Here is a 15874-nt window from a genome sequence, read left to right on the forward strand (position 1 = left end):
TATGTATGTCTTTCTTATTGAAAGCAGAAAACAATCAAATCTATAGTGAAATTATGTCCACTACCTATCACTTTTAAGATAGTATGAATATTATTTTACACAACTGTTCAAATCCCTGACAACACATTTCAAGACTAAGTCTCAAGGAGTGAAAAATAAAAATCATATTAAATTAATGTTTCTTGTATTCCATTCTTCTAAAGTATTGGCATCATACTGTCAATAAACAATATTCCATATTTCTGTCTGATGTGGAGATCCACTTATTTCTTGAACAAACTGATGCACAATAAAACAATCACTAGAGACCAGAATATATGCTTTTGCATTTGTATATTTGGCTGCTTTTCATCGCTAACCGAGAGCCAATGTCTAACGAAATCATTACAGAAGATGAACAGGAACAGGCAGATAGAGTCAATGGTCCTTTGACACACACACACACACACACACACACACACACACACACACACACACACACACCGGTTAATCCCGCAGCTGTCATACTATAGGTGTCGACAACAATTAAATTAAACTATGCAAGTCTTTAGTCGCTTTAGTCTTTAGTAGCTTTCTATTTACTTGTACACAGTGGAACGTGTTTACAATGTGTAGCGTGTAACACGTTGTGCTTCATGCCACCTGGAAAAAGAAACTTAGTTTCGTGGATATCTGACTAACCTGGAATATATACACATGATGGAATTGTTTTATATTGTCAAGTTTGCGAGAAATCATTTCATGCAAAAAAGAAGTTTCAAATAGACCAGCATGTCAAGACAAGTCTTCAAATCACAGGAATGCAGAAGAATGAATCACAACAACAACCTCTGAGAAAAGCAAGTTGCAATAGCAGGGATTTGCCCAAAGGTAACCAAAAAAGTCGGTCTAACATAATTCTGTGTGAAGTATTCATTGCAAGCAATATTCCTCTTCACAAACTTACAAACCCTATTCTCAAAGCCTTCTTGCGCAAATATTGCTTACATCCAAATATACCAGATGAATCGACACGGCGTAAAAATTACATACCATCAATTTAAGTAAATGTTCTGGAAGAAATACGCAATGAACTCAAGGACAGCATTATCCGGATTTCTGTTGACAAAACTACAGACACTTGTGGCCATTAGATTGGAAATATAATTGTTGGTGCTTTGAAATAAGAGCCTTCTTCTTCCTATTTAGTGGCCTGCAAAGAACTTGAAAAAGTAAAACATTCTATGATCACCAGATTTGTAAAGGAGGATATTTGAAAAATATTTCCAGAATCTTCTGCAGACGAAAGAGTGTTTGCGTTTATTTCTGATGCTGCTCCCTATATGATCCAAGCCGGGAAAGCCCTCTGAATATTTTATCCCAATTTGATTCATGTGACGTGCTTTGTTCGTGGAGTACATCGCCTTGCTGAAGAAGTACGTTCCACATTTGTGAATGTAAATAAACTGATTTCATCCACAAAGGAAGTGTTTCTAAAGGCTTCCGCTTGCATCAAGACCTACAAAGAAAAACTACCGAATGTGCCTTTACCTCCCAAACCAGCGGTAACTCGTTGGGGCACGGGGTCGAAGCTGTGTTGTTTTACAATGAACATTACGAGGGCATTACACGGGCAGTAAACTACTTCAATAGTGCACAGGCTTTGGCAGTTTGCCAGTGCAAGGAAGCTTTTAATTATACCAGTATTAAAAAAAAGACATTGCTGTGCTTAGCACTCATTTTTCCCATATACCTGCAAGTATTAAAATGCTTGAAACTCAAGGTTTGGTGCTGAATGAATCTAGTGAGTTAATGAATAAAATTATTCTAGTGTACTCCTCATTGCTAGAGGTATTGCCAAGAAAACTTAAAGTAAAGTTTGAAAACATTTTAAACAATAACCCAGGCTTTGAACCCTTGTGCCAAATTGATAGTTTCATTAATGGTACAGTGAACTTTTACCAGAAACAATAAGTGCCAACATATCAGCCAAATTCAAATACTGCCCATTTACCTCAGTTGATGTAGAATGGTCCTTTTCTGCTTATAAAAATGTTTGGAGCGATCGAAGACAGAATCTTACTACCAAGCATTTGGAACAGTACTTGGCCGTTTATGTTTACAATAAGAGAAAGATGTAAAATAAATTATATATAATGCTTTGGCCCAATAGTATTAATTAATAATTTAATGCTGTTCAAAACAAATTCATGATTATATGTTGTTTTTTAAACAAAATATTACAGAGTATTTGAGTGTGCCCCTCTACGTGCAATATATCTCGACGTTGGTCCGGTACATATTGATTGTTTCGCTGTGACTCACTTGCAACGCATCCGCTTGTTAACGACAACAATAGCAAAGGCGGAACAATTCTTGAAACATGGTATGCATCCCTATTTTACAAATTTTTGACATATAATCCCAGAAAGGCCACATTCCTAACCTCTACCAGTAAGTATTCAGAAAATGATGTCAGCATTCCAAATGTACCGATTTTTCACATGGCCGGTGCTCTTCGTCTTAACCGATATGCACAGGTCCGACTTTGAGATATAATGCATGCAGTAACTACCATGTTTGTTTGTTTTTTAATAATAATAATAATAATAATAATAATTATTATTATTATTATTATTATTAAAAAACAAACAAACATGGTAGTTACTGCATGCATTATATTATTATTATTATTATTATTATTATTATTATTATTATTATTATTATTATTATTTGATCTTGCATATTTCAACACCTTTTATGCATTTTTCATGCATATTTTAAGGCTTCTATGATGCATATAATCCGGTATCTAGTGATCATAATAGTCACATACTTTTTGAAGAGGCAAAAAGCCTGGCCAGTACCTACTCAATTCAGAAACTTACCAGGAAACAAAGTAGAGGCCAGCCTCTCTGTAAGTTTGACAATTTTCTTGATTTTTTAAATTATGTTTCTCCAAATAAGAGAAAGCTATACACCAAGCAATTCTGTTCCAAGTAAAAAAGGGAGAGAGAGAGAGAGAGACAGAACAATCTACCATATAAACAATGTTTTATTTAGTGATGAGGCACAGTTGACTCACAAACTTTGAGGAACAATGTACAAAACTTTTATATAAAACAAATATGAAGATGATTTTTCACGTACTGGAAATGATTGTAGTTGGTCACACATATACTTAATATGCTATGAAGACAAACACTCACAAAATTCTTAAATACTCAAGACCATTCATCAATGAATTAATTAACATCATACCACAGTTTTAAAATTTGAATAAAAAATATTCAAAAATATATAGACTACAGACATTTAAAACAGTATATGATACTGAGCCAAATTCCGACTTATTTATGAAGACAAACTATACTCAGATCACTTTGCTAATGCCAAGAGCATCACGTAACATAAAATCCCTCAGTGTCCACAGTGCATTGATAACATTTCCATGGTTGCCAACACCATTACCCAACCAGTGCACAGGTAACCTATTGGGATCTTGAACACTTGTGTTTTCTGGTGTAGCATCCAACTGTTTGTTCCAGTTGCTAATATATTTATTATCCACATTCAGTCCTTCTATATACCTGCAATATCATAAAAGAAAAACAATGAAAAATAATTCATAGTATGTAACAGAATAAGAAAATGAATCAGGTAAAGCACTCACTTGATGTATGCCTCTGAATGTAGAAGCCTCTGAGGACGGGGTGGAACAGGTACAAATATTGGTTCCACTGGTTTCTGGATAGTGCCTACTGATGAGACAGACTGTCCACCTACTGGGTGAATTAACAAAATATTAGTGGAACTATAAAATAGTCTATGTAAATCAGTGAGAGAGCTGAACAAACATTATGGTACCTGAAGGCTGTGTATGTGGTGATGGTGTTTCCCTTGAATAATTCTGATGTGCAGTCTGAGACTGATTAACCACTGTGAAAAAAAGAAAACAAATTACTGCAGCACATTATGAATACTAGCCCAAAAATTTATATGTGAGTTGTAAAACAATCTGTCTACAAAAGAATGTTTAGCACTACTGGAGCAAGCTGTAGCAATACGGTTGTAACAGAAATACACAAGGAGTTTGATGATTAAAAACAAAGCCAATGAAAATGCAAGTGAAACAATGACACAGGTAGTGCAAAGCAATGTATAAAAATGTTAGTGATAGCACACACAAAAACAACCACCACAAAAATACAATGGTATAAATGGCATCATAAGAAAGAGGTATGAAAAATGCAGCAGCAAATTAACTTGTATTTACATGCGCATTTCATCCCATTTTCTCTTTGCTTATGTAAGTTGCTAAAACAACAACTAACTATTCAGCAAGCTGTTGAATGAAACATACACAATTCCTTTGAAAAACAGAATTCATAAAAATAAAAAATGAAGTGGAAAGATGTATTTAGTATACTGTAGTAGCAAATCTCTTCTGCATCGTCATTTATATTATATGTAACACCGAACTACTTATCTGAATAGATATCGCGCAGTTTGCCCGTTACAATACAACCATTCACAGTTCCGCAACTCAAACAGAAAATATAATTATGCCATGAAAAAGGAATGATGGCAAGCAGGAAATATAACGAGGTGAATAGGTGAACAGTGGACCATGGGAATATTTCATTGGATCACAAGACTTATGAGAGAACCAAGATAATGACCTCAAGGTAAGTGATGGATGACATTAGAAGATGGTTAAGCATTCAGTGAAAGGTTATAAAATCAAATGTTTAACTTAACCAGCCACGTGCAGAACTTTTGAAAAAGGATGCAACTGATTTGGATGAGATAAAGATCTATCACGTTACACCGTAAATGAAATAGTAACAACAATATTATGTAGAACCTGATAGTTCAGGACAGATAAAGAAAAGAAAAGTCAATTTCATCTGCTGGAAAGATTACTGTCAATGTCTTCTGGGATACTAGAAAAATTATTTTCACTCAGTACCGTCAAATGGTAAAGTAATAACTGGTGAATACTATACAAAGACTTCTGGACCAGCCGGATGAAAAATGTGAGAGGAGAAAAATAACACAGGTACTTTGACAACAAGATAGCTATTGCGAATAGTAAGAATTTTTTGGAATATCCACACCATTCCCCCATATTTGGCATCCTCTGACTTTTACTATCACTCACACTTCAAAAAATTTGTAGCTGGGAAACATTTTGAGTCCAAAAAAGAAATTATAACTGTTGTAGATAGATACTTTATAGTCTTCTTATAATACATTTGAAGTATGGAATCTACTCATAGTGAGAAAAAGATAAAGAGAGATTAAGGCACATACAGAGGCATTCAGACAAAATTTTTTCCATCATTCAATACACAAAAGGAATAAGAAAGAAAACTGATAATATCGGTACAATGTGCCCTCCACTATGCAGACTGCAGTTGCTTGTGGATTATTTATGAAGCTGTATTAACTTCTATGGTTCTGATTAGTTCTTTTCTAAAGGCACATAGTAATTCTATAAGCATTTTGTTCGGGTGTTGCTGTATATTACCTTCTTTTTTTAGGCACAGTTCCAAATATTTTACTAAAGATGGTATGACAGCAATGTAGAAATATAGAGTGCCACTCACCACATTGAAGACACATTGAGTTGCACGCAGGCAAAATGAAAATGCTTGTTAAAATAATAAAGCACTGCTTCAAAAATAGGGAACACACACACACACATTCACACAAAAATAGCTCACACATGCATGCCCACTGTCTCCAGGCACTAGCACCCGGCTCAGTTGACGACTTAATTTTTCACAGTCTTTTCACTGTACCTGTCTGCAACTCAACATCTCCTCTATGCAGTAACAATTTATCCTTTCCATATTGAAGGTAGGGATATATGATACTTGTCTACATTTTGAGACAGGGTCACACTCATTTTTTGTGTAGATAGTTGCATGTTGTCACTAATTCTAGAATTAATAGGGTACGCAGAGGTTTCGACATTCCTTTTAAGCACATCTTGGTAATCATACTGGATATGCAGTACCACACAGCTGGATATTTATTCTTCAACATTCATATTCATTGTATACTTCCTACTTATTCACTTCTATATATTCAAAATTAGCACACTGTGTGGCATGATCTGGTGCACTGTTACATACCTCTGTAACATGAATGTTCTGGTCAATAGCAGGAAGTCAAATTATTATAAATATCACACACAGCACTCAAAAATAACAATTTTTTTGAAAATATAATTGGATGAATAAAAAAATCTAGGCACTAAATGGTGGCAGGAGAAAACACACATAAAAATTATAGAAATGTGTTAAGCTTTTGAAGGCAGTGGCCCCTTCTTCTGGCAGAAGGGTTGAAGAGAATAGAAAAGGGATAAAGGAAAAGGACTGACAAGGTATAAGAAATGGGGAGTGTTGCAGAAAAGATGCCAAGAACCTGCAGGGAAGACTTACTGCATGGGATGAGAAGGAAAGACTGATTGTTGGGGACTGCACTGGTGAGATTTGGAAACCTGAGAGCTTGAAGGTGGAAGATAGAGTACTAAGCAAAACAGAGATTACTGAAAAAAACCAGGCAAGAGTTAATAAGAGCAGAAAGCCAATTGCAGTGTACATATGTTGGACAGATGGTGGAGGGCTGATTACTACTCAGTCGGAAAATAAGAGATATAGAAAACTAAAAGAGAGTGAAGAAACACTATATTTATTTAAAAGAAATGCTGAGACCAAAGAAATTAATGCGGATTTTTGGGCAGGTGGATGATGGGAACCAAGCACATATTTTAACACGAGTTCCCACCTGCAGGGTTCTGAGAAACTAGAGGGAGAACCCAGGTGACGCATGTGATGAAACTGGCATCAAGGTCACAAGTGTCATATTGTAGAGAATGCTCTGCAACAGGATACTGTGCGTTGCCAGCATAAACCCTCTGTGTATGTCCATTCATCCTGACTGGTAACTTGGTGGTAGTCATACCAATGCAGAAGGTCCAGCAATGTTTACAACAACTGATACATGGCATGAGATTGCTCTCCTTCCAATAGCACATGTTTCACCAGTTACCTATCAGAATGGACTTCACTTCAGGGCATGATTTTATGAAGTCATAGCCTTGTTGAAGTAACTGATTATACATTCAAGACCACAATAGTGCAGAGTGACCAAAGGTGTACTCTCAAGTTGTTTTTTGGAGGGATCAGTAGTACCAGCAAATGCCGAGGCTACATAAAAAAGAATGTTTGACATGGAAAGGATGGCAACTGTCAAAACGTAAGTACTGTTGCTTGTTTGTAGGTTTAATGTGAACAGAAGTGTGTAGCTGACCATCAGTGAGGATGAAGTCCACATCAAGGAAAGTGGCATGAGGTCTGGAATAGGACAATGCGAAATTTAATTGGGAGAATGTATTTAGAGATTCCAAAAATCTTAACAAGTCAGCCTCACCATGGCAAATATGTCATCAATATATCAAAACCAAACCAGGGACTGCAGGCTTATGGATTCCAGGATAGACCCCGCCAAACTACTCATAAAAAGATTAGCATAGGAAGGGGCCTGTTTCCCTAGTCCTTGCCCATGATTTTGGTTGAGGTAATGTTCAGCAACAGACAGACCATGTACACGCAGAATGATGGTATCAAGGGAGGTTGCATCAATGGTCAGAGGCAAGGTGTGTGGTGGTAGTGAGTGGTCATAGATTTCAGACAATCTAGGAAATGGTTGATTTCCTTAATATTGTGGTGAGGAGTCTTTGTACTATAGGCTGCAGATATTGGTCAACCAAAGCAAGCATACATACAAAGACTGTCCTAAAGCCAGCAACTACAGGACAGCGTGGGTGATTAGGTTTATGGACCTTAGGAAGGAGGTAAAAGATGGTAGTGCATGGTGTGGTTGGCGAAGGCAACACACACCATATCCTGTTGCAGACCATGGACTACAACCTGACAGTTGTGACACTGGTGCCTGTTTGACCACACATGCCCTCTGCATTCTCCCTCTAAACACAAGTTTCTCAGGACTCTGCAGGTGGAAACTGGTATTACATGTGCTTGGATCTCACCATTCACCTGACCTAAATTTATGTAAATGTCTTAGTCTCAGCATTTCTTTTCAGTAACTATTCTGTTTCTTCACTTGCTTTCAGTTTTTTATATCTTTTATTTCCGGATCTGCCTATTTCCCCCCCACCCCCCACCCCCAACTGTCTAATATGTTTTAGCTATATGCTCTTATTAGCTCTTCCATGACATTTTTCACTAATCTCTGTTTTGCTTATTACCCTATCTTCGGCTTTTAATCTCTCAGGTATTCAAATCTTGCTCAGTGAAGTCCTTGACAATCTGTCTTTCCTTCTCAACCAGTGCTATGTGGTTAAGCCTCCCCTGACCCAAGGATCTGGGCGAATTTTTGATAGCTCTCCTATTTCTTAAACCTTGCTAGTCCTTTTCCTTCATACTTCTTCCCTTCCCTTCAACCGTTCCGCCAGGAGAAGGAGCCACTGGCTCTAAAAGCTTGCACATTTCCGTAACATTTAAATGTGTTTACTAATGCCACCACTTGGTGAGCAGACTTTTTGTCTATCCATTTATATTACATACAGCATTCAGTCTTTCACTGTGTTATTGTCATGTCTAATTTAAAATAGTTTATTCCACATACCAGTTCTACAATGATATAGGATTTTTTCACTTCATACAAGTGAAAAATTTACAGTGTGTGTGTGTAGACACACAACCATTGTAGACACACACACACACACACACACACACACACACACACACACACACACACACACCTTTGGTGTCTTCCTGACAGTTTTACGAGTACTTGTTAATTAGTTCCCAAGGCTTCATGTATATTGTCAGTGTGTTTTATCACTTTGCTGTTCACCTGGTTTCTACGGTTTAAAATTTATGCTTTAAAGGCATTCTTGATAATATTTTTTCCAACAGTTACTCTATAAAACAGGTTCAGCCACGTACACCCCGCCGGATCATAATCAAAGTGGATGGAAGTTTCAGTCTACGGTTATTTCCAGTTTGGCTATATTTTATTACCTTTCTAATTTCTCTGACAGGGTGGCAGTAAAATAGAACAGTTTAGCTGTCAGGCTCTTTCAGATAGTATTTACTACCTCATCTCTTCTACCTCAATTTCAGAAGTATTAATGCCAGAGTTATTCAGAGTTCAACTGTACAACCGTAGTATCATTTTTGCTCTTCTTTTGTACATACACCTAGTTTTATTTTAATTATATGGATGAGAAGACCACACCTCTGGCAGGAAAAACCGAAGCATGCATGCACGCACATTCTGCCAATGCTGTGATGTAAAAAAAGGTAGAAGGTTTATGATGTAGTTTATGCATCTACCTTCTACTCAACTTCATAAGTGACTCCATGGCATATTCAACAGTGAATTTTTAGTTTATTTCTGCACTACTGCACAGTTTCGGCCTTCGCCATTTTCAAGCCCCATTTTTAAGCATCAAAATAATGCAATCGCAAATATCGCCCTACTGGATTGTTGTGAGTGATGTATATGAAGCACACCACTTAGCTTAGTACTTCTGAGTGCAGGTGCGATGACAAAAACTTTCCAATCATTTGTATGATGGCACATCACACAATTAAATTACATAAAATGGTTGAACACATGTTCATTCTTAAATACATAATCACTCTCATTATGAACACAATGCATAAATAAAATTGTCTTCTTGCAATACCATTTGAAACAGTATCAACAATGTCTTGTTTTAATTTACCTCTACCTATTCCATACCCACAGAATAAACAAATTCAGCAACCACCATTTGCTAAATACAAATGCAGAAGCGTAATAACTACTTGGAGTTTCTTGTCTTGTGCAAAACAGTGGCCCCAACATCAACTGTTTGTAAAACTTTTCATAAACAAACAAATGACAGGGAGGCACTCTATGTCAATAGGTCTAATTTCAGAAAAACTTCCCAGATGACAATCATCGATACTGATGATATTTGCTGGTACCATTCACACATGTTGACAGTGAACATTGGTAAAGTTTTATGTTCACCAATTTAATACACATCAAAAAAATTTTGCATCACCCCAGTTTCCAGAACTCCTGAAGATAGACGTTAACTGTGGATATTGTATCACAGACACAGTCCCTTTCACTGTTCAGAGACGTCACTAAACTCAACCAAAGATGTAAACAACCATGCATGAGCAGCGCATATTAGGCAGAAGGGGTCCGACAGCCAATCATTTCTAGTCATTCCATCAGGAAGGAGCTGCACAGCTCGTGTTGCCTGCAGTTCAAATATGGCTAGATGGTCAATAATGTGGTTTGATTGTGTCCACATTGGCACTTTGTGCCGGAAAGGGCTCTCAGCAAAGGACGTGTCCAGGCATCTCAGAGTGAACCAAAGCAATGTTGTACGGACATGGAAGAGATACAGACAGAGACAGGAACAGTCGATGACATGACTCACTCAGGCCGCCCAAGGGTTACTGCAGCAATGGATGACCGCTACTTACTTATTATGGCTTGGAGAAACCCTGACAGCAATGCCACCATGTTGAATAATGCTTTTCCTGCAGCCAGAGGATGTCATGTTACGACTAAAACTGTGCGCAATAGGCTGCATGATGCACAACTGCACTCCTGCCGAATGGACTTCTCAGGATTGGCATGTTCTCTTCACCAATGAGTGTTGCAAATGCCTTCAACAAGACAATCGTCGGAGACTTGTTTGGAGGTAACCCGGTCAGGCTGAACACCTTAGACACACTGTCCAGTGAGTGCAGCAAGGTGGAGGTTCCCTGATGGTTTGGGGAGGCATTATGTGAGGCCGACATATGCCGCTGGTGGTCACAGAAGGCACCGTAATGGCTGTATGATACGTGAATGTCATCCTCTGACCAATAGTGCAACCATATCATCAGCATACTGGCGAGGCATTCGTCTTCATGGATGACAATTCGCGCCCCCACTGTGCACATCTTGTGAATGACTTCCTTCAGGATAATGACATCACTCGACTAGAGTGGCCAACATGTTCTCCAGACATGAATCCTAACGAACATGGCTGGGATAGATTGAAAAGGGCTGTTTATGGATGACGTGACCCACCACCCACTGAGGAGTGGGACAATCTGAACCAACAGTGCCTTGATGCCATGACGAATACAGGCATTCATCAATGCAAGAGGACGTGCTACTGAGTGTTAGAGGTACTGGTGTGTACAGCAATCTGGACCACCACCTCTGAAGGTCTCGCTGTATGGTGCTACAACATGCAATGTGTTGTTTTCATGAGAAATAAAACGGATGGAAATGATGTTTATGTTGACCTCTAGTCCAATTTTCTGTACAGGTTCTGGAACACTCGTAACCGAGGCGCAGCAGAACTTTTTTTGATGTGTGTACTTGCAGATATATATTTAGTCATTTGTTTGACCCCCATAACTCAGTTTTTCATAGTGCCCCTGAGTTTTCGACAACTTTGCGACATAATATCCCTGCAAATATTTACCTAAAGAATCAAAGCTAGCCAATCTAGCCCTCTCTTACGTGGAATAACTTAAAAAAGATACCATGAACAATTTTCATAAAGATAACGTGAAGCAGTGTTGGACAGAAAAAAACTAATTGTGGGATACATCTGAAACCTTGCATGTAGTAACATAGCACCACAAGGTCTTAAGACTATAAAATTTCATTATCCTATTGCTTTCCAATAGTTTACAAATTAAGGACAAAGTTGAAGATGTTTGTAAAAATGCCAAAAATGGGTATTTTTAGCTCACTATTTTGTAAGAGATATTCTGAAAACGCTTTTCAACCATTTTCATTATAAAGAACATGTTCTAAAAAAAAAAAAAAAACACCTAGATTTGGTTTCGCATTTGGGAGCATATAAGGCCCCAAAAAAACAATGAGAAGGCAACAGTGCTGTGAAAATACGTCCATATTCCACCAGGACTAAAATTCAATCTGAAGTTTTTTAATATGCTTAACACTTGTTAAGTAAAGTCTGGGGGTGCAAAATTAGATATCATAATTTGCATTCAGCTCTATAAAATTCTTTACACACAAAATAAAAGTGCATAAATAATCAAGCAATAAAGAAAGTGTTCCCTGTTTTGTATGTGTAATAATCTGCGGTAATCACTTGAGTTTTTCAGCATGGCAGTTTGCAGAATGGAATTTAAAGAAAGCACACTACATCACTGAGAACAGTTTCCTGGACCAGAAGCTATAGCATCTACAATTGCTAGCTATTTCATACAGCATGATCCACAGGAAATTATTGTACATAGGCAATGGATCTGTACTGATTGGGGCATTCTGGACACGAAGAAAATGACTGTAGATTAATTTATTGAAGAGGTAGGTACAAAAATTTGGAATCTGTCACGCCATCATTAAATAGCCAAATATCATCTTGAAGCCCTTAAATTTGATCTAAGGACAAGCTTATTATCCAAACGGGTTGTTCCGAAAATTATTCATTTATCGCTAAAGTCCACGGATTCCAATGGGAAAATAGCCAAGCAAGATTATATTCATTTATTTCTCCCCAAAATCAGAAGGTGGCATGTACGAGTTTTCATAGTTTCAGTGACTGTCTATGGAATGACACTATAACTGCTCGTGTTCATGTCAAGGAGCTAATCAAATATGCTTCTGCTTAGATTTCTCTCTTCATTACTTCAGTAATGACTCCAGATGCGTCTCCCCCCACAAACTACGTTAACACAAACATGCTATACTTTAGATTGGAAACAATAACATCACACAAAGTGAAGACACAAATTCAAAACGTTCATTAACAAGAATCCTTTTCCAAAAGACGTCAGGCAGATTTCTATGAACATTCACGAAAATTTTGACAATCTGACAATCGTGGGAATTTGAAGACAGTTTATAGAATGTGTGTTCAGCTGTTCTGCAATAATTTTAATACTATGATCTTCTTTGTCTTGGCTAATGGACCATTAAATTTTGAAGTTGATAACTATTTCAATACAGAAGTTATTTCAGCACAAAAACTTGTTGAAACATGTCATGCAGAGTTACGACTAGTGATGCTCTTTTGTGCACTTTTCCAAGCTGTTCTCACTCACTTCCTATTCATCAGAATATTTTGATAGTATCTTCCCACCAGAATATTACACAATTGTGAAACCTAACAAAGGATAAAATACTGCACTATAAATTTCACAGCTGTTCCACAATTTTTTCTTACAGAAATCAATTTCAGTCCAACATTAGATCACCTTCGGGTCTCCAGCATCAAAGGGAAGAAACTAGATAACAAGTGGGTACAGTTATAATGCATCATCACTAAACGTACAGACATTACTTGTAGACCATGACATATTAATACAGGGAGTACTTACAAAAGCAACTCAGATGTGCATTCTCATAGTTGCAATACCAATTGTAACTTATAGACTGTTCCATTACCATTATTAGCCACCTAAGAGAAACATTTATGTCCCGACAACATCAGAGACAGTTGTGCGTGTCCAGTTATCACGTTGTAAACTGAATTGGCCAGAGACTTTACAATGGAAGTCTTAAACATACCAGAGATATAAGGATTACTGATTTAGTCAAACTGTCTACATTTGAGAGATGCTAGAGGCAGTAGTTGTTACAGAGAGACGTGGAGGTCCACAAACAGTGTTACTGTGTTGCTGAATTGCTTTATTGCATTTGTTTAATGATTGTTTTTATTGTTCAGCGACCTTAAAACATAACTGGTCTGTTAGTGAACTAAAAGTAATGTGATCATTAGTCAAATTAGGAGCATTACTGGCATCTGTGATATGTAGACAGTTTGACTAAATCAGTAATAATTATATATCTGAAATGTTTAAAGACTTCCACTGTAACATCCTTGGCCCATTCAGTTCAAAACACGATAACAGAATGCACACAACCGTCTGTGATGTTGTCGAGACATAAATGTTACTCTTAGACAGCCAATAATAGTAACTGAACAGTCTACAAGTTACAACTGGTTTTGCAACTGTGTGAATGCATAGCTGAGCTGTTTTGTAACTATTCTCTTGTATTCAAATGTCATGGTAGACAGTAGTGTCTATACATGTAATTGTTATGTATTACAATTGTACACACTTATTATTTGGTTATCTTGTTTTGGCGCAGGAGACCCAAAGATGGTGTGATATCAGACCGAAATCTCTTGTCTTTGATAAAAATTGTGGTACAGTTGTGAACTTCATAATGCAAATCTTAACCTTCCTAAAAGCTGTTGAACACCACCTACAAAAATATTTAGAACAAAAGATGATAGATTTAATATGTGTACCGTGCTCTAACGTTCCAAAACCAAAACCAGTTAGGTGCAACAGGGTCTTTCTAATGACAACGGCTTAAGAGTTTGCAGAACAATACTTTTTTTTTTTTTTTTTTTGCAAAAGTCGGCTAAAACACATATTTTTGTGTTTTTATAAAAGTTTTCAACTATTCCTTCAAATTGAAAACTATAGGAATGCAATAGGAGATCGCAATTTTATATATTTTAAGACACTGTGTTGTAAGTGGTAAAATGCAGTTTCAGGTAAACCACGCACTTTCTTCTGGAGATATAAGAAGCTATACTTCACATTTTTTTTCAACCAGATAATTTCTCTGCCAACTTTGCTTTGAATTATACATCTGAAAACTGATCACAAAATCTTTCTTTACTATTTCACTTAAGAAAGCACAAAAATTTTACAATGGTCTAGTTCTGTTTCCTTCAAGAAAATATTACCAGAGATGGGCTGTCTCAAAGCTGCTGAAAACTCAGGGTACACTGCAGGAAGGTATGCTATGGGATCAAAAGCTGACTTTACCCCGCAGTATTGAACTAGTGATCATGAAACTTTACCAATGCTTATCGGGAACACATGCAAATGCTTACACAAAAATTCATTAAAACATATTATGGTTATGTGGCATACCCAGGTATACTAATGGTTAAGTTATCAAACAAAACAATCATTCTTTCCCAATTAGAAATCACAAGTGAGACTGGTGTGCTACTCACAGATGCCATGCAGGGGAGCTTGTGGAGTGACAGGAGCTGGAGGTCGGCTGGGAGTCATCACAGGCCTCCTCGACGGCACAAAGTTCCTACACATAACACAACAGGAGGGGCTAGACTACACACACATAAGCAAGCATGCACCATGCCAACAAACAATCTACAGCTGGCTGTATGCATCCTTTGATGACATTGTCACTTTTTGCTGGTATTAATGACACTGTAACACTAGTCAATGCAAGCTGCATATTAAGTACAATGAAAGTGTTGTTTTGATTAAAAACAATAGTACAGATGTGTAAAATGTATTAACTATGCAATGACCAGTCATTAAAAACATTTTCCTAATAACTAAAGCAGCCTCAAAATATTGACAACAACAAAAAGTCATGCAAGATGGACACACCTGCGCACGATATCTGGAAACACTGCAACATGAAGGGAATGAGAAAAACTGTTGTCATGCTGCAGGATGGCACAAGCACGAAATGTAAATCTACACATTGCAGAAGTATTGAACACAGACAGCTTTATTGTGAGAAAAAAATAAAAGAAAACAAAAGATCAACTTGGCTAGTACCTGTTTATTTGCCAATTACTTTTATGATTAAATTGTTCCACACATTTTTATCTGCAGATTAGTTAAGTCTGTAACTACCTTTATAAAGGCTGATTAAGGTCAGCAGCTGTGTTTGCAACTATTATTAGAAAGATAAAATTCTCTCTGAATAGTTTTCCAGGCATTTCCAGTAACATTTAAATTTTAAGTGTGCATATCAGCCATAAAGGAGTAAAGAAAACATCCACAATAAATAGCAGTTTATAGGTGCAGAATATGCTTAA

At 37.1% G+C, this 15874-nt stretch overlaps 1 protein-coding gene across 1 annotated transcript in view; it reads right to left on the reverse strand.

The window, feature by feature from the left end:
• Positions 1-3034: 3034 nt before the first annotated feature.
• The window catches only part of LOC124804605 (protein polybromo-1), a 334390-nt gene continuing 321550 nt past the window's right edge, over positions 3035-15874 (reverse strand). Inside the window, exons 31-34 of the mRNA XM_047264803.1 lie at positions 15035-15120; positions 3847-3918; positions 3653-3764; positions 3035-3569 (exon numbers count right to left, since the gene is read on the reverse strand). Of these exons, the coding sequence (XP_047120759.1) occupies positions 3353-3569; positions 3653-3764; positions 3847-3918; positions 15035-15120 (487 nt within the window). The 3' untranslated portion in view covers positions 3035-3352. The remainder of the gene's footprint in view (positions 3570-3652; positions 3765-3846; positions 3919-15034; positions 15121-15874) is intronic.

The sequence above is a fragment of the Schistocerca piceifrons genome, chromosome 7, assembly GCF_021461385.2.
Source record: "Schistocerca piceifrons isolate TAMUIC-IGC-003096 chromosome 7, iqSchPice1.1, whole genome shotgun sequence".
In the NCBI taxonomy this organism is placed as follows: domain Eukaryota; kingdom Metazoa; phylum Arthropoda; class Insecta; order Orthoptera; family Acrididae; genus Schistocerca; species Schistocerca piceifrons.